Raw genomic sequence first — 18760 nt, forward strand, 5'->3', positions numbered from 1 at the left:
CCAAGAGATTTCTTAAATGGTGGAGTTGGGAGGACACCTAGTGGCCCCTTGCATGGCATCACAGATACTGCAAATGACAAATAACCATAGTCCAGAATTTCTTATGAATTTGAGTCTTTTTTTTTTTTACAATACAAGGAATACCAGGTGCCATAGGCTCTATTTCAGAGGGAGGAACTAGCAAAGCCACCTTTGAGTATTTATTTCCTGAGAAAACCCTATGAAATGCATGGAGTCGCCATAAGTCAACAGACAACTTGAAGATACTTACTTATAGAGAGACAGAGAGCAGACATGGAAACTGGGAGTAAATTGCAACTCCCAGCATTCTGCACCATTAGTTGTGCTGGCTGAGATTGCTAGTAGTTGCAATTCAACATCTGAAAGGCAGCATGTTTTCACAATTCATTCATGTTACAATCTATATCTTGCCTTTATCTCAACATGGGATTTAAGGCAGCATACAACCTCTTGAAAACACAATACCATTAAAAAGCTTCCATTATAAAATTCAAAACACATTTCTTTTCTTTTTTTAAAAAAAAAACACTAGTTAAAATGCAAGTTAAAGCCCTTTTTATGAAGCACAATAAAACAGAAACCGTGTGCATGCACCCAATTGAAAGCTTAGTCTGCCACATCATCTCACATGCCAATAGCTGCCTAAAATGAGGTTTTTCACTACCAGCAGAAAGGTAGCAGGGAGGAAAAGGCAGCTGGTGGTGATTTACACAATGCCGAATTGATCTGGGATCCTGGCTCTCGTGTGGCAGAAACGTTCGTTCTTGCATCACACAATATATGTGTTCAGCCTTGTATGATGTAGTCCTATGCCCACAATTAAGACTAACCTTTGAACTTAAAAATATTTATTTTTGAGTTTTCTTCTGAGTAAAGATGACACTTGTTTCTGCTGCACCAGATGGACAGTTGCCCCTTTAGAATTTGCACATTCGTGCAAATCTTCAGCGTTTTCTGTACTTCGAGAAAGCTTTCAACATTGAAAACGTTACTACAAATGTCTGGAAATCTAAATTAGGGGGGTTCTCACAGCCTTGGGGAACACATAGCTCCTAGGCTCCTCATGGATCCCATTCCACTGAAAAATACCTTACCAAAAAGTAGTATTTACTACTTCTAGATGCTTCCAGGAGCAGTGATTATCCTTTTGAACAGACTCACCCACCTTATTGTAATTGGGTTCCTTTCCAGAGATTTCAGTAAGAGGCACAGCAGGTCTTTCTTTTGAAAAACCAGCCCTTGAACATAGTGGCTTTGTTCTCTATTGAGGTGTGTGTATCCTTGATTTTTCTTTATACAATAAACATGTTATCACAGTAGAATAACAATTATAGCAGGCATGTTTCTGTAAACTGCCCAACAGATAGAAAAAAAAACCTCCCCCACTTCCATGCAATGTGTCTTTCTTACCAAAGACCTCATCACACTAGAGCTTGAATCCACTTTAAATCCACTTTAAGGCAGGGGGGCTTTAAACAGCTCAGCCAGACAGGTCCTGGGCCTCACCAAAAAACCCAGAATTCTGCAGGAGGCAGAAACCAGATTTAAAGTGGATTCATGCTCCAGTGTGATGAGGTCTAGTTATCTTCACCTCCGTGAATCATTTCATTTTGAAGCAATGAACGCATCACACGAGAGCAATTCCGCTTAATAAATAACAGGAGGAAATCAGGATATCTATTCCTTTATTTTACTTTGAAATGCAAACAACATAAGCTCTGGAGAACTTTGGTAAACCAAATAAAAACAGCCCCCCCCCCCCCTCCTTAGAGCTAAAACAAAGAAGGCCTACTTCTGAAAGGTTTCACAGCTTGGGAGGAGTGTGGCTCTGAGTACATCACAATTGCATATCTGCAGACACACTGACAATCTTGTGAACCTGACTGCACTTGATGAGAATCCCAGCATTTGATTTTTAAGGAGAGTTTTATTGTCCAAAATGCTGAGCAAAGACAGCAAGGCAAGTGAAGAGGGAGAGGTCCTAGGCAGGGTTTTCAACATGCCCAGACTAACAGCTAGACCGATTATGCAGAATAGGCAAGTATGCAAATTTGCTTCATTCCCGTAACTTGTACAGCAGAGAAGCATTCAACCTTTTTTGAAACAAGGCTGCATTTTTATAACGGCATGCAGGCAATTCCTAAAGCAGGGAAACATTTGGTTAAGCCAGCTGTCTCCAATCTGATGCTCTCCAGATGTGCTGGGCTTCATCTGCTATTGTTTTCAGTCAGCATGGCCACCAGTTGAGGATGATGGGAGATGGCAGTCCAACAGAACTAAAGCGTGCCAGATTGGAGAAGTCTGGTTTAAGACAAGAAGCTGGGACTGGAAGTACCCTTGGACCGCTGACCACCCCTGAAGCGCAAGACCACAGCTGCTGGGACCACAAAGTGGCATGAAAGCAGAAACTGGAACTCATGGAAGCTAGTGACTGGCACATGACACCTCTGAGGTTAATCTAAATTCAGAGAACCTGTTCAACTGCTTTACCATTCAAAGAGTCTTTTCCTATTTAACTGTGCTCTGAAGAGACTCCATAGCAGCTTGGGGTCCTACAGGATGCCTTACTTGCACCTCAACATAGTCATCAGAACTGTGATGAAATAATTTGATGCAAGATTAACCATTCTGTTTAATCTCCAGCACCATAAATTCAGAACAGAACTGCAACAAGGGCAAGGAATCTCTCTTGGGGATACACGTAGCCATACTTTGTACTAACGGCAACTGCAGACAGGAAGGATTTACATTAAGAAAAATGAACACAGGTACATACATTTTCCATTAGGGTTGCCAGCTAATTAAACAAAGCTTTCCTCAATCACATGGATTGGCTTTAACTGAGCGTTCAATAGAATGCATATATTTGCATAGGAAAGGTGAAAATTTGAAGAGAGTTGCATATTTATTACAGCAGGCACCCTCTTGAAAAGGAATCCCTTCCCCTGCAAAGAGAGGGGAATGCCTCTACCAATGGAAGATGGAAGCCCACCTACCATTTAATGAGGGCAAGAATAACTCACATTTTAAGAATGATGTTGCCTGTTTACTCAGGGGTAAAGTTTTAGTTGGCGGGAAGGCTTTGAATAATTGTGTTTCTCAAGTCCTCCCTTTAGAATGGATTCAAACTACAGAAAAAGAGATTCTGCCTAAACATTAGGAAGAACTTTCTAATGGTAAGAGCTGTTCGAAAATAGAATATGCTGCCTAAGAGTATGGTAGAGTCTCCTTCTCTGGAGGCTGGATGGTCATCTGCCAAGAGTGCTTTAATTGTGTGTTCCTGCATGGCAGAATGGGGTTGGATTGGACAGCCCTTGTGGTCTCTTCCAATTCTATGATTCTAAGTTAACTAGACAGAAAGGAAGGAGAGGTAAGTACAGGCAGGAAGTTGGGATATCAGATACTTTGTGGAGGATAAGGGATTCATCCCAGCCTCCTGGCTATATTTATGTTTTGGCACCACAAACAGTGAAAGAAAGACAACATTACTGGTACACAGAACATGTCAGCAAACCCCTTGTTTACTGCACTACTTTAAGTAAACAACTGAAGTTTGAAACGTGGTTTTGACTACAACCCCCCGGAACCCACCAGCCAACACAGCCATTGGCTCTGTTAGTTGGGAAACTCTGGAACTAATAGCCCCCCAAAAGTACTTTTTCCAAGCTCTGGAGCAAACTGTCCAATAAAATAAGATATGTTCAAAGTGTAGAAAAATACTTAACAAAACCGAAATATTTAAGTATCTCACAGAGTTTGGAGAATTTTTCCAATATTTTTATTAACTAGAGAAAGCATAATATTGCATCTGTCATACAGCCAATACATTTCCAACTTCTACTTGAAATTCTCTATACAAAGTCAATGCAAATAGATAGATTGTTGATGGAATAAAGAGCTTAAAATAACCAAGAGGTATAAAAACAAGTTTGCCATCTTGCCCTGAGTAGAAATGTCAAAAGATTAAAAAAGAAATCTGGGTTCTCAGTGACGCAACCATAAACGTGATTATGAAGTTTAAAGATGGCACTCCAAGTTCAGTAAAACACAGATCCATGCTATCTCAACTGCAAACATTTAACAAGCTCTTTGCTGTAGTTAAAAATCAGTTGGGAATAGTGATGAAAATATGTTCCTGCCATTAGACATTTGTTATATAATTTCGCTGGCAATTCTCCGTGTTGAATATTTCATGGTGCACTTGAATTTAGTGCCAGCTTTGAAGCCCATCTCCTTTTAGTGTATTTTAAAAGAATATGTGTACATAAATATTTTACATGCAGGAGTCTCCCTATGAGAGATGCTCCAGTGCCATAGTAATGCAGAGCACTAAAATCCTCCCTTTAGAATAATCAACATGATTTTGCTCATTTGGGGTGGATTCAAGGGCAGCTTAAAGAACTGCATAAGCGGAGCCCCATTTCTGGGCTCCCTGAAATGCATAGGATTGTTTAAAGTGGCAGTAGGAGGAGGAGGCTCCATTGAGCCAAGTGAGATTCCCTAGGCATAAAGTAGTGATCGCACCAGGATTACGATAAAAAGATGGCTGGTTGACGCCAGCCTCCCACAACCTCAGAAGCAAAATCTGGAGATAGGGAACTCATTCATATTCTTTCTGCTGAGAGCAAGGTGGCAAAGACATTTTCTCTTTAAAACCTGGTTAAGAGATTAAGCAGAATGGAAGTAAAATATATCTTCCAGTAATAAACAAAATGGTATTTTACACTCCACCATCCTCACTCTAGAAGAGCTAAGAGCTGCAACGGGGTCTCAGTCTAGCGGCTGGGGGTCGGCAATCGGCATGGTATGGAGCACTTCATCCAGGAGCTGGAGAGCCCGGTGCAGGTGGATCTCAATCCAACATGGCGTCTCTTTAATGCTCTGCCGCGGATAATCGGGGCCCCAGCCTTTGACAAAGCTCATTCTCAGGATGCACAAGCGGCGGAGGTCATCCACACCAATCCCAGCAGCTGCTGACAAACCTAAAGCAAGAGAGAATGGCATTTAACACTCTTTTTAGCTGTGTTATTTCAGAAAATCATCAGACCAGGTTTGGGAATTTTCTCAGATCTACCCTCAATGCCTGCAAACTAAAGCTGCTAGATTGTTGCAATACTTTAAAATACCTTCACCAAGTCAGCAGTGTGCATCCTTGCCATTCCCAGTTTTCCTGACTAGTGGAGAACTGCATAACAAAGGTGTAATGATGCCTACTGTCTCACAATGAGCCTCAAGGTCAGGAGTGGACAGAATTTTGTGCAGCTCTTCAATGACATGACTGCACTTTTCAAATACCTCAAAAGGTCATCAGTGTGGAGGAGCCAACCTGCGCTCTGGTGCCCCAGAGGATAGGATCAGGTTTACATCAGAAGGAACCTCTTGACAGTAAGAGCAGTTTGGCAATTGAATCGGCTGGCTAGAAATAAGTTAAAAGTAAACATGGTCTCCTTCTCTAAACATCTTCAGGAAGAGGCTGGACAGCTACCTGCTGCAGATGCTGTAGCAGCAAGAGATTCTACATTAAACAGGATCAGAGCTGATGACTCACAGAGTCCCTTCCAACCCAATAATTCTATATTGCTGAGAATTCAATTCCCAACAGCCCTGGCTGGTACAGCCAGCAGCATAAAATGCTTGGCTCTGGAATTAGCAACAGTTGGAGCCTGCACAATTCCAGTTCCTGCTCTAACTTCTGCATACCAATTTATGAATGAGTCTAGCATCCCTGGAATATTTCAAGAAAAAATTCCTAGCACACCATTCTTCACATTTCATTTTGACAAGATCCTTCCAACTCGTTTCTGCCCTGTAGCTATTTTAAAACTACAATATTTAATTCACAGAAAAACAGCAGCTGCTTCAATGGACCTGCAGTATCCAAAGCATTTACCAGGACTGCTGCACCCTCTGAATTCCAATGGGAAAGGAATTTTGCAAAAGCTTTCACACTCAGATTGCTAACAATTTTACAAGGATAAGTTGTGTTGAAAAGTGGCAAAACAAATCCTTTGATTGACATGAGATATAATGGCTCAGTCCAAACAAGACAAACTTCCGTGTCTGCCTAGGATGATACCTAAATTGACAAATCAGTTAGCAATCAACTGGGAAATGGAATGATTCACATTGGGTCTGAAGAAACAATAGCTAAAAGCCCTTTGTTTTGCCTCCAACAATGCAATTAGAGATAGGACTGGTGAGCAAATAGAAGAAAGAAAAACAGATGAGGAACTAGTAAACCACAGTGTGCTTGGGGATGTAACATGTCAGAAATTATGGAACCAAGGGGGGAAATGCTTCCTCCTTTTTTACATCTAAAAAGCAGAGGAGGGAAGATGTAATACTTGAAGGTTTTTTGGCACACTTTACAGTTTCAACACTGCTTTATATTTTAGCAAAATAAATACACTATGTATAACTTGATGTGCTCAGTAAATTATTGTTTCTGGTATATTTTACTGCAAACTAAGTTTAATAGACAATGGGTAAACATTTTCAAACTGAAATTATTTTTCATTCATTCATTCACTTGCTGAAGAGATTTATAGATTGCTCAACTGGCAGTTTTTAAAAGGATATGGGGTGGTTTCCAGGTTTCTTTACTCAATAAAACCATTGATTTTAGAACCACATCAAATAAATCAGTTGATGTTTTACCAACATGTTAACAATTCGTATTTTTGATGGAGCCATATTTGTTCGCATCCCCTTGTACAAACCTGCCCGGGCCCTAAGATCTTCAGGAGAGGCCCTTCTTTCGGTCCCACCTCCTTTTCAAGCTCAATTGGTGGGAACAAGAGAGAGGGCCTTCTCAGTGGCTGCCCCTAGACTCTGGAACTCCCTGCCCTGGGAAACCAGAATAGCCCCCTCCCTGCTGTCTTTCCGGTGGCAGGTTAAAACCTTTTTATTCAGGTAGGCTTCTAAAGAAGAAGGTTTTTGAGATCGTCAGGAGCTGCTGTGATTTTATATGCTTTTAATGATGATTAATACTGTTTTAATACTTGTACAGTAGAGTCTCACTTATCCAACACTTGCTTATCCAACATTCTGGATTATCCAACGCATTTTGGTAGTCAATGTTTTCAATATATCGTGATATTTTGGTGCTAAATTCGTAAATACAGTAATTACTACATAGCATTACTGTGTATTGAACTACTTTTTCTATCAAATTTGTTGTCTAACATGATGTTTTGGTGCTTAATTTGTAAAATCATAACCTAATTTGATGTTTAATAGGCTTTTCCGTAATCTCTCCTTATTATCCAACATATTCGCTTATCCAACGTTCTGCCAGCCCGTTTATGTTGGATAAGCGAGACTCTACTGTATATTGTATATTTTAAGTAATATTACAATGCTTTTAGTTGTTGACCACTTTGAGTCTCCGTATGGAGAGAAAAAGCGGGATATAAATAATAATAATAATAATAATAATAATAATAATAATAATAATAATAATAATAATAATACAGAACCCCAAGGAAGCTAGCATCTTTAATTTTTTTTGTATTTTATGAGGAAATGGCAAAAACTTGAGAAAGAAGAAAAAGTTCAAATTACTGTAAAACAACAAAAGTCGCTTTGCATTGTGAAATTACAGGATGATCCTAACCAGTTGACATAATCCTTGGTGGCATGAGCCGATAGAGAAGAAACAATGAGTATTCCTTTTTCTTTTATCCTAAAACTGCGGACAAGACAGGGAATTTGTTTATGCTAACTCCGGAGCTGGTATAAATGTATCCCTATGAGCACAGCCCATTGATTTTGTTTGCTATTTGAATGGAGTCATTTTCATCACAGTATTTGCCCCTTTTCAACTTGAGATGTCCTTGTAAAGCTGAGTTCTTGGCATGGCCCTTTTCTCCGCAGGCGATGGAGATGGGAATTGTATAGCTTGGTGTCTCTCCCAAAGATTTTCCCCGTCCCAAAAGGTGAGATCCAATCTACTATCTTATGACCTCTGGAATACCCTCCCCAAGGAACATGGGGGTTTTTTTTCACTAGGCTTCTTTAAACAAAAGAAAAATCAAGACTTAGTAATCATTTATTTTCCTGTGCCCACTTGTCTGATCAGAACCATTTTCTGAGCTATCACAAAGAGCATTTTTGCTACTTTTGACATTTAATTTTTATCATTTTCATTAACTCTGAGAAAATGAAAATGTGTATGGATCTAAACAAATGTCTCGATCTCTTTAGATACACTATGTATTTTTTTATCGTGCTGAAGGAAAATGTTGCATTTTTTATTATTTTCATCCATTACTTTGGAAAGGAAAAAATTGCCAAGGGGAAGGGATGACCCAATCCCCACATTGTCTTGATCCTTCATACCTCTTGAACTGACATGATTATACTGTATTGTGTTTTTTTATTGCCAAATGAATATTGTAATAAAAGGGGTGGTGATTATATGCTCATGTATAGGTCAACCTCATGTATAAGTTGAGTTGAATTGTGGATTTTGATACGGATAAGTCAAAAGCCATCCACAGAGAGAGGAAAGTGCCAGTGCTTCCCTCAGGAGGCGTAGTGCCCTCAACCACCATCATTTTCCCACCCAGGAAAGACCAGAAGCACTGCTGCAACAGAGAGAATAGAGGGGTCAGTGTTTCTTTTAGGTGCTCCCATGAGGGACTTAAAACTCTCACCTTTCTCCAATCTATTCAGAAATAGTTTCTTTTTTGATAAGAAGTAAGATATGGTACTTGTACTGACATGTAAGTCAACCCAGCTTTTTGAGGTTAACCTTTTAACTAAAATTTCTAGACTTATATGTGAATATATGCAGTATATTGCATTGGATGCTATTTTTCCCTTGCCAAATGGATCTTTTTTTTTTTTAAAAACAGCAACAGGATCTATGCCACTTACTGATAGCTGGAGCAATTCCTCCAACAGATCCTGGCCCAGGGATGTTTCCCGCTACTGCAGCCGCTTGAGCAGCAGCTGCAGCCTGCGCTGTAGCAGCCTGCTGTTGCATCTGACGGTGACATTGACGTAAATCGAACACCTTAAAAAGAAACAATGGTTATGATAAAATTTTAATAAGCAAATGAAAGTCTACAAGAAACAAGGGAACCACAACAGTATCACATATAGCACTTAGATGCTCTTGATTGTATAAGCCAGGGGTCCCCAAACTAAGTCCCGGGGGCCGGATGCGGCCCTCCAAGGTCATTTACCTGGCCCCTGCCCTCAGTTTTATAATATAATATTTTATATCATTTTAAATAATATAATATATTGTATATACATATAATATTGATAATAATATTATAATGTTATACAATATAATACTAATAATAATACCATATAATAATATTAATTGTATATTAAATATAATATTACAGTATAGTGGTATAGTTTAATATAGTAATATATAATGCTAATATTGTGCTATGCTAATAATATAATATATTATGCTAGCTGTGCTTGGCCACGCGTTGCTGTGGCTAGGACTTTATTTTTCTTTTCTTTTTGTTGTATGAACGTAGAGGTGTGGATGAGAGGTTGTGCTGTCAATTTTCGAGTAGGGGGTGCAGATAGAATTTGGCATGTATTATGTATTATAAGCCTGCATATACAAGTGAATGCTCATGTTTGTCAAAGCATAATCTATCATCTCACTGATGCTGCTGAATCTAAATAATGAAGCCTAATGTTCCCACATATAGTGGATACTGGAATCTAAAGATGGAGAAGAGAGATGAGTAAAAGACAGAGAAAGACTGCAATACCTTTTGGAGAACCTTGTAAAAAAGATGCTTTCATTTCTGTAAAGGTCTAAGTGACATGTTTGTGAACATGTAATACATTCTGTAAAGTATTCTTTTTGATCTTTCAGGCTAAGACTGGTCAAAACTTTCCAACCATAGCAAAGGACATGTTGTAAATCCAGCCAAATACCCCAAATAAATAATTCCCCATCTATCTACCCTGGTATATGCTGCCATTCTTTCTCTAACTGTGCCAGGAGAAGAAAAATTAATCCCTAATACTAGCTACTGTACTGAAAACAATATAATGGTTTCACTGACTGACAAAAAAAACGCTTGAAAAAAGTTTTTAGAATATAGAAATTTCAGATAAACCACTCACATAATAGCCTGCCAAAGGTAATTGCTGCAATTGCTATGAATATTGAGGATGGGGGTTGTTGGATACAAGCATAATTACTTTATTAATAATTCACACAAACCTTAATGTATGCACTTGGGTAAATCTTGTGAACCGCATCACCCGGTGCACGTCCTGCCTCTCGATCCAAGTAATAACTCTGAACAAAGACTGCATGATCACTGAGGCACCGAACCCACACATCACCTTCGCCTTTACATTCTAGCTGGACACCTTTGCCTATATGTAACCTGGAGAAGAAGAGAGACAAGGAATACCAGTTGACTCAACTAAAGACTCAAGTGATGGGTAGGTTAGACCTTTATATGCTCTTACACAGTTCACAGGGGAGAAACACACTTTTAATTTTATATGGCCATTGCAAACAGCACATCATTAGTTTCAGCTACCAATCAGAATTTAAACCTTTCTGTTATCTTGCATCTGATCACCAACCAAACTGTGCAAAACGCTGCAGTGAATAGTTTTTAAGGCAAATCCAGGGCAGCTACGTATCCTCAGAAACAGTGCAAGCTCAACATTTATGTGTGCTAGTACAGAGAAACCCTTCATCCCACCCACCTTGAAAGATTCAGCAGGGGCATTACTGAATACAGTATTTGTAAACTCTTTACAGTTTTATAAAGCACCTAATTTGAATCTGACATCATGACATCTAGGATGAAAGCTCAACAGGGAAACAAAACAACAACTGCACTTAAAGAGGAGTGTGTTTCATGCCAGTTTCTTTGCCAGTCCCACAGACAATGTGTGATCAACAGATTCAGATTTTGGTACCAACTTAAATATTTAAAAGTGAACAAAAAGCTTCCAAGTTCATAAGGAGATCCCTAATGAAGATGGAACATTAAAGATATATCCAGAGACAATGAAAGCTAATGTCACAACAAACAAAGAGATCTGCCTCCAAACTGTTTTGGTATAAAAACACACAGGAAGTCAGGAGGCTTGGAAATATATAGAACTCCTTAGTATTTTCTCTCTTTATATTATCTGCTCTGATGTTTCACCTACAGACTGGTGCTCTCAAGGCTTGACTTCACTCCATATAGGCACCTTTCTCTATGGATGTTGCCAATGGTTGCAGGGCCCATCTTTCCTCTCACCAATACAGTCTTTTCTTTACTAAACACAGTCTTCTAGTATTGCTTCCAGACATCAGTTTCCATAAAGTTTAACAGATGAGACACTTCAGTATTCGCACAGCATTTCTCATATCAACCAATCAACCCATTTGGGTCTTCTGCACTTTCAGGGTCTTTGAGAACTGGTAGGGACTATCTGCTGCTGGTTGCCATTACTCACCAGCTAAGATCTACAATTTCTTAAGAAGGGGCATTTTCAATGGTGGCAGCATATTTGGCACTGTCTCCCAAGGAGGGAAAAACATAGGAAGCATTAATAGACTTTGGATGTAGCTGAAGACAGTTCTATCTCTAAAGCTGAGGCAGGTACAGGTCATATACAGAATAAAATTTGATCACATCAGTAACCGAAAACTAACCAAAAAACAGGTGTTTAATTGTCCAGGACCCAGAAAACATACCTTGCTCTTTCAATGGCTTCTGTTCTGTGAACATTGGACAGCTGACCAAGACAAAAGCGGTCCCCTCCTGAAGGGTCCACATATCCATCCACAGTAACAATCGGACAGCTTGAAGGGACTTTGAATGTTTCACCAACTTGCACATCCATCTCAAAATAGGCAATTGAGCACCAGTACTCTGGAGCTGAAGATTAAGATGGAAGGTGGAAAACAATAAAGCATGGGAATAAGCAGCACAGAAAGATTAGAGGGAATTACTTTTGACACTACCTTCCTGCCCCAAATATCTTTTATCCTCTTTACTCCACTAGAAAGAAAACATTGCCAACAATGGAAGATTCCAAGCTAACTGCTATGCAATCTGGGGAGGGGGGATAATATGAGAGTATAGTATATAGAAAGTTTACCCTCCCTACACACCATCATGTATCCAGATGATAATGATACTTTCAGACACATCCATTAGCACTAAGGAAGCTTTGCAAAAGCCAAATTGATACGTGCAGGGCGAAGATTAATTCTTTTTTTTCCTTTTTTTTTGGGGGGGGGGGGGAATTCCACTGGCATCAATAAGGATTTTTAGAAGTCTAACTGCTGTATAGAAATAGAAAATACAAAAGTGTACAGGTTACGTGGAGAGCTCCCAATGGTTTTATCTAATTAGAAGCAACACAACCTGAACTATTTTTCAAATTCTTTGAAAAACACATGTCACTTGTTAAAAGATGGTCCACAAATAAGTAATATAATGAGTTTTAAGATGGGACATAAATAGAATGTTGCACCTCAGCGGGGTTTCACCTTGCTCACAGCACCCACCAAGAAACCAAACTTGAAAGTCAAAGCAGTTTATTAAGAAAGCACATATTAAAAAGGGCAAAATACCCAGGTGTAAATAAAGTTATATAGTTAATATAGAAAGCAAAAATTCAGTTCAAAACTGTTCACAGGAAACAATCCAGAGGCAGAATAAATCCAAAACAAGGCTTAAAACTGGAACATGAATCCCTAGGCAAAATCCAGAAAACCAGGAACATAACATGAACATGAACATGAATTCCAAAATCTTCTATGGAACAAGATACTAGATCTAAAATTCCCACACAGCTTCCTCTGCTTTAAAGACTACAAAGCATGAACACATTCTTTTGACCTTGAGGGGCCCGGTTTCATCCATCCCTCCCTCCCTCCCTCCCTCTCTCCCTCCCTCCCTCTCTCTCTCTCTCTCTCTCTCTCTCCTCCCTCCCCCCCCTCTCAAGAATTCTGTCTGATTTTCTGCACCTGAATCCTTCTCTCCTCAGAACCAGTCTTGATTGTGTATCCAAGTCAACTGCTCCCCCAGATGAGCTAATGCTATCAGTGCTGCTTGTAGGTGAAAGACCACCTCCCTGGCTGCTAGTTTCACACAGAGACACAGCCTGATCTTCCAACATCCCCCAGGCTCCAACATTCTCCCAGGCTCTGGAACTGCATCTGATCTGTCAAACCCTGAAACTGCATTTGATCTCTGGGACCCTGAAACCCCAAGCCCCTCAGCTCCATCATATGTAAGAAGAACTAGTTCTCTGAAAAAGCACTTACCAGGGTGATTTGATATAGGAGGCTGGAATGCAAGTTCATTATGAACTGGCCCTTTAAAAAAGAAAACAAAATCAAAGTCATATTTATCCACTGTCCTTATAATTTCTAGCATATTCTAAAACTGAATCACCACTAAAAACTAATTTGAATTGCTACACGACAATTTGTTGCTGTACATGAGCAACATTCCAAAAATTAATACTCTGAATGTGTGTGTCATGCACAAAAAGGTAAAATCGAACTTAGTATGAATAATGCCAAAACATTAAAGAACTGCTTGTGGAACATGCTAACCATTGCTTAAAAACCTGTTTCTATGCAGGACTCCAAAACTCTCTTAGCAGAGGAGTAAGATATGGACTCTCAGATATGGTGTAAGATATGGACACTCAGCTTATACAAGCATGAGATAGTCTTTGGTTTAATTATATTATACTCCATATTTTCTCAAGAGAGCTCAAAGTGATTCATGGAGCTATATAATTTCCTGTCATGGAGAATGTTTCCGTAACAGAGAGAGAGCAATAGGCCTACAACCAGTAAGAGTTTCACAGCTATTCTGTCCACTATACCACACTGCCTACTATCCCACAATCATCTCTTCCCACAAAAGCATGATTCAATGAGGAAATATGTAAGTGCTCACAGTAATGTCCAGGATGGGGCATAGGTGGGTGATGCTGAAGATGTCCGTTCTGATGGTGAGGGATGGTAGGTGTGTAAGCTGCAGTTCGACTACCAGTCCAAGTTGTTGTACTATCTTTAAAAAAATAAAGAAGAAAGATCTGATCAACTTCTTCTTGTAGCATATTCCTCACCTGCTAAAAAGGGTAAAAAGCAAGCCCCCCTAAATGCAAGACACTATTTACTTTAGTGGTGATGAAGCAGTCAGTGTGCCTTGCAGATGAGCAAGGATTTTATTTTTTTAACCCTCTCAGACCTGACCCAATGGTGGTGCTTTTCTGGCTGTAAGACACTGACCTTGGTGTATGAGCCTCTTCTTAGACTGATAAGACAGCTCTGTGCTCATCTAAAAGCCAGGCCTTCATCTATGTATGCCCTTCAAACAACATACAAAGCAACTGGGACATTTTGCAGAGCAGGTGAGCTTTCCCCCTTCTTCTCGTCAACTTGGCCTCTGTCCTATATTGCTACTTTAGTTTCCTCTATTGTTACTGGGAAGCAAAACACCAACTAGGACATGTGGGTGCGATTCAAACAATCGAACAAAAAGGTCAGTATGGTACTAAATACTATGAAAAACAGAACACAAAATAACTAAAGCCTCAAGACAGATAAACATAACTGATAACCAACCATATAATACAATATAAAGTAATACAAGCATGGTCAAACTTCATAATAATACAAAGAAGAGTAACACCAAACACTAGAACTAAGCACTCCTATATATAGAATAGCTGTAGTATACGACTCACATAGGGATGATCTTTGGCATCTGGAATATTCCATGCATGATCTTAGGATATTATAGTTAAAATTGTTTCATGTTTTCAAAAGCAGTAGCAGCTCTTCATTAAAGCATGTATAAATTTTCATCATATTTTGATAATGATACATGTCTTGTGGACTCTGTATAGTTGGCCTTCACAAGTACGGAATGGACTGTAATATGTTTTTGACTACTTTGGTTCATCACAGACTTCTACATTTATATTCAAACTTTTAAAATGAAATCACCCTGACAACTGAATGATAGTAAGCTATATCTCTTTACCTATAGACTTAAGTTTAGTGATTCCCAACCTTTGGGCCTCCAGGTGTTTTGGACTTCAACTCCCACAATTCCTAATAGCTGGTAAGCTGGTGGGATTTCTGGGAGTTGGAAGTCCAAAACACCTGGAGGCCCAAAGGTTGGGAACCACTGCTTTAGTTGATCTGTGTTCTTTGGGTTAAGTTGTCCTTTTCATATATAACTTGTAGTGCTTAGTTCTAGAGCTTGGTATTTTTCTGCTTTATATTACTGTATTATTGTTGAGTTTGATGGTGTTTGTATTGAGTTGAGTATCCCTTGCCTGGAAATCTGAAATGCTTCAAATTTGAGTGCCTTTAGTTTTCTGATGGTTCAATGTACACAAACATTGTTTTGTGCACATTATTAAAAAGGTTGTGCATTAAATTATCTGCAGGCTATGTATATAAACAGTATATGAAAACTAAATGAATTTTGTGTTTAGACTTGCTCCTATCTCCAAGATTATGCATATGCAAACATTTCAAAATCTGAAAAAAAAAATCCAAAACATCGGTAATCCCAAACATTTTGGGTAAGGGATATTCAATCTGCACAGGGTGCATCAAAAAGATGTAACCACAAACCAGCCATGAAACTCTTATCACTTGAAAAAGTGGGGCATAGTGTTTCAAATGATTGTCACTAGGATGACTGTCTCGGCGCACAAACAGCCCCTAGCTTCAGTTACTGATCTGCCAATGACAAGGAGCATTCACTGTTGGTATCAACAGCGTAAGCAAACAAGCTGTCTATGTGAGGTGGAAGAGCACAGGGCGACTGCCCATTTCATTTTGAAATGCTCTACATATTGTTAGTTATTCGACTTTGGTAACTCTTGTGTTCTGTTAATTTTTCATAATATTCTCATACTGACTTTTGTTTGCATCTCTCCTTCTGCCTTCTCCCTTTTCCTAGTTGGTGTTTTTCTTGTTTTGAGGCCCTCCTGTATTTGGGAAGCAGATATTGTCAATGGAAGTCTTCCCTGAATTTGAGTCAAGGAAGGTCTTCATTGCTAGGCCTGATAGATCACTTCTCAAAGCAACACACAAGGCAGCCTAGATAAACTACAAAGCCTTCAGTATTTCAAACAGTGTTACTCATCAAACCATAGGATGGGTTTTATTATGCTTTCCTGGTGGAGGACATTTGCCAAGAGGCACATTTTGAGGAAGAATATGGAGCTGCTGAGACCACTATGGTTGTCATTTTCACTTTGGGGAACATTTCTAATGATCTATAAAGGATGCACATACTAGCGCAAATGATTGTATTTATAACATCAATTTTGTGTGTTAGCCAATTTCATTGTCACTGACCAAGCAGAGGGAACTGTATTTAAAGATCACAACATTTGTGCATTGAGATTGATATAGGACTGCCAGAGCAACTAGAGAAAGCTCTTGTACATTCCAGGTTGGGTAGAAAGAGGGATTTTAGCAGGTCTTATGCATGACAAACAGCACCTGCTGAAATTCCCACCTTTACAAAACCACTAATAGTACAGGAATTTGTCTGGTTTTCAATCTCAGATGTCTTTTTAAAAGTAGTTTTCCACAATTATGGTTTGGCTAGATTACAATATCAGACACCAAACAAAATCAATTAATATTGCTTCCTGCTAGACCTCCTGATGTGTTGGATGAGAGATCTGGGTAATCCAGAAGTAACTCTTTAGATTGAAACTGAGAATGGAGAAAGTTCGCACACACTTGCTCTAAAGGCTGCAGGTATCCATGCTCCCTCTTGGATTTTTAAAATTTGAATTCTTCCATGAAATCATTGCATTTGTAAGACTAAATCCCCAGAGTACTACTCAATATCTTGTATCACTTGCACCCTCAACCTTTTTCAACAGGAATGGATGCCCTCTGGCCCTCTTCATCTTGTTAAATTGCAATTCCTCACTAGCCCCAGCTAACAATTATTTTTGCGAATTGCAGTTCAATAATATCTGGAGGATCGCATGTTGCCAATTCCTGTCTTACAATCTAATGACATTTGGGGAATTACTCTAATCACACAACACAGCTATTCATTAAAATAATCAGAATTATGGAAACCTTCACCCCAATAGATCTTCTTCACCTCAAAGAAAGCCCCAAAGTCAGAAGCCAAACAGATTCAGAAACTCAGTGATTACATGACAACGCAATCGTAAGTTTATTATGTAGACAACAAATATTTTTGCAGAATCATATGCTTATTTTCTGTATCAAAAGCCTCACTGCTCTCTCAATTGCATATACAGTAAAGTGGTCAAAATCGACACAATTTGGATAGCATTATAAGACAAATTGACACAGATGAGCTATATGGCATACACAGTAAGATAAAAAGCTTTTTGTCTCTATTCAAACTTAGTAGGTGGAAAATAAAATAGGAGAGCTAAAGGCGATGAAAATACAGTAAAAATACAGTGAGATTAAAAGTCACTGTCCATATTAAGTCAAAACAAAGTCAGACTTTTTATGTCACTATCTTTAACTGCATTTTGTTGACTCAGAACTCCTATTTATCTCTCCATCCACTATCATTGACCTCATCGTGGACTGAACAATGACTTTTAATAACCAAACACAAGCTAAGCTGCCATCCATGCTGGATGCCCTTATTATCTCCTAACAACTGTTAAATAGCCACTGTTAAGATCATCACTTGCTGATATCTTTTATATTTCCATCTTCCCTAACTGCAACCCCAGCATGTGCATCACTGGAACTACACTCTGTACATCTGATGATGGGAAGGAATCCACAAAGCATACACCAAAGAAATTCTGTTAGTCTCTAAGACGGTAGAAGATTCTTTGTTGTTTCCAAGATATATAATAACAGATTTTAAAAGCAGTATGAATACATGTATCATACAGAGATGGAATCTACAGGAATATAACCCACTTACACCAGCTTTAATAAAATTCCAGTGAATTAATTAATGTAACTTTCATCTTCAGTCTAAAACTGGTGAAATATAAAATGTGAAATGTTGAAGGAATTGGGAAACAAGTTTAGATACCCAGCGTACAAACAAATAATTATACTAGAAAGAACAGAGCTGTTATTTGAGACACAACAAACGCAATGGGCTGTGGCAGAATGCTGTGAGACAACAACCAGACAGGGTTTGGCAACATGTAATCTTCCCTGATACATCTAACTACTACAAAAGAGAGTTAGATACTGCTTGAACATGAACTGTGGAAATACTTCAGGGGTGGTCAAACATGATCGTTGAGTCACTTTCTATTAAGCATCCCTATATTTCATCAACAATTTTGTATGTGAAACCTGATTGATAAAATATCAATTACTATTAAAGCTGCCTAAAAACTAGCCTATAATGTCCCTAGGGTAGGACATGGTCGTGGGTAATTGGCAATTTCCTCAACTCTACATATGAAAGAAAAAACACTTGAGATCCATGACTTCTAATTTTACCTAGAGTTATAATTAAGGCTTACAAAGTAATAATTAAAGCTTCTGTATTATATTTTCCGCCTACCCCTAACCAGTACTCTGGATGCTTTTAGTTTAATACCCTTCGTAGTGGTTCTCAACCTGTGAGTTTCCAGATGTTTTGGCCTTCAAATTCCAGAAATTCTAACAGCTGGTAAACTGGCTGGAATTTCTGGGAGTTGTAGGCCAAAACACCTGGGGACCCACAGGTTAAGAACCAACTGCCCCATTTTGCAAAAAAGATAGATCTGTTCT

At 39.0% G+C, this 18760-nt stretch overlaps 1 protein-coding gene across 3 annotated transcripts in view; it reads right to left on the reverse strand.

Annotated features, from left to right (window-relative positions):
• Positions 1-1689: 1689 nt before the first annotated feature.
• Positions 1690-18760, reverse strand: part of smad4 (SMAD family member 4) — a 39733-nt gene continuing 22662 nt past the window's right edge. For 2 of the 3 annotated variants that reach the window (XM_003227281.4, XM_016997343.2), the window contains exons 8-13: positions 13941-14054; positions 13295-13345; positions 11714-11897; positions 10229-10397; positions 8902-9040; positions 1690-5003 (exon numbers count right to left, since the gene is read on the reverse strand). In XM_003227281.4, the coding sequence (XP_003227329.1) occupies positions 4792-5003; positions 8902-9040; positions 10229-10397; positions 11714-11897; positions 13295-13345; positions 13941-14054 (869 nt within the window). In that variant the 3' untranslated portion in view covers positions 1690-4791. The remainder of the gene's footprint in view (positions 5004-8901; positions 9041-10228; positions 10398-11713; positions 11898-13294; positions 13346-13940; positions 14055-18760) is intronic. The other variant, XM_062972554.1, reaches the window with a different exon arrangement.

This window comes from Anolis carolinensis, chromosome 2 (assembly GCF_035594765.1).
Source record: "Anolis carolinensis isolate JA03-04 chromosome 2, rAnoCar3.1.pri, whole genome shotgun sequence".
NCBI lineage: Eukaryota > Metazoa > Chordata > Lepidosauria > Squamata > Dactyloidae > Anolis > Anolis carolinensis.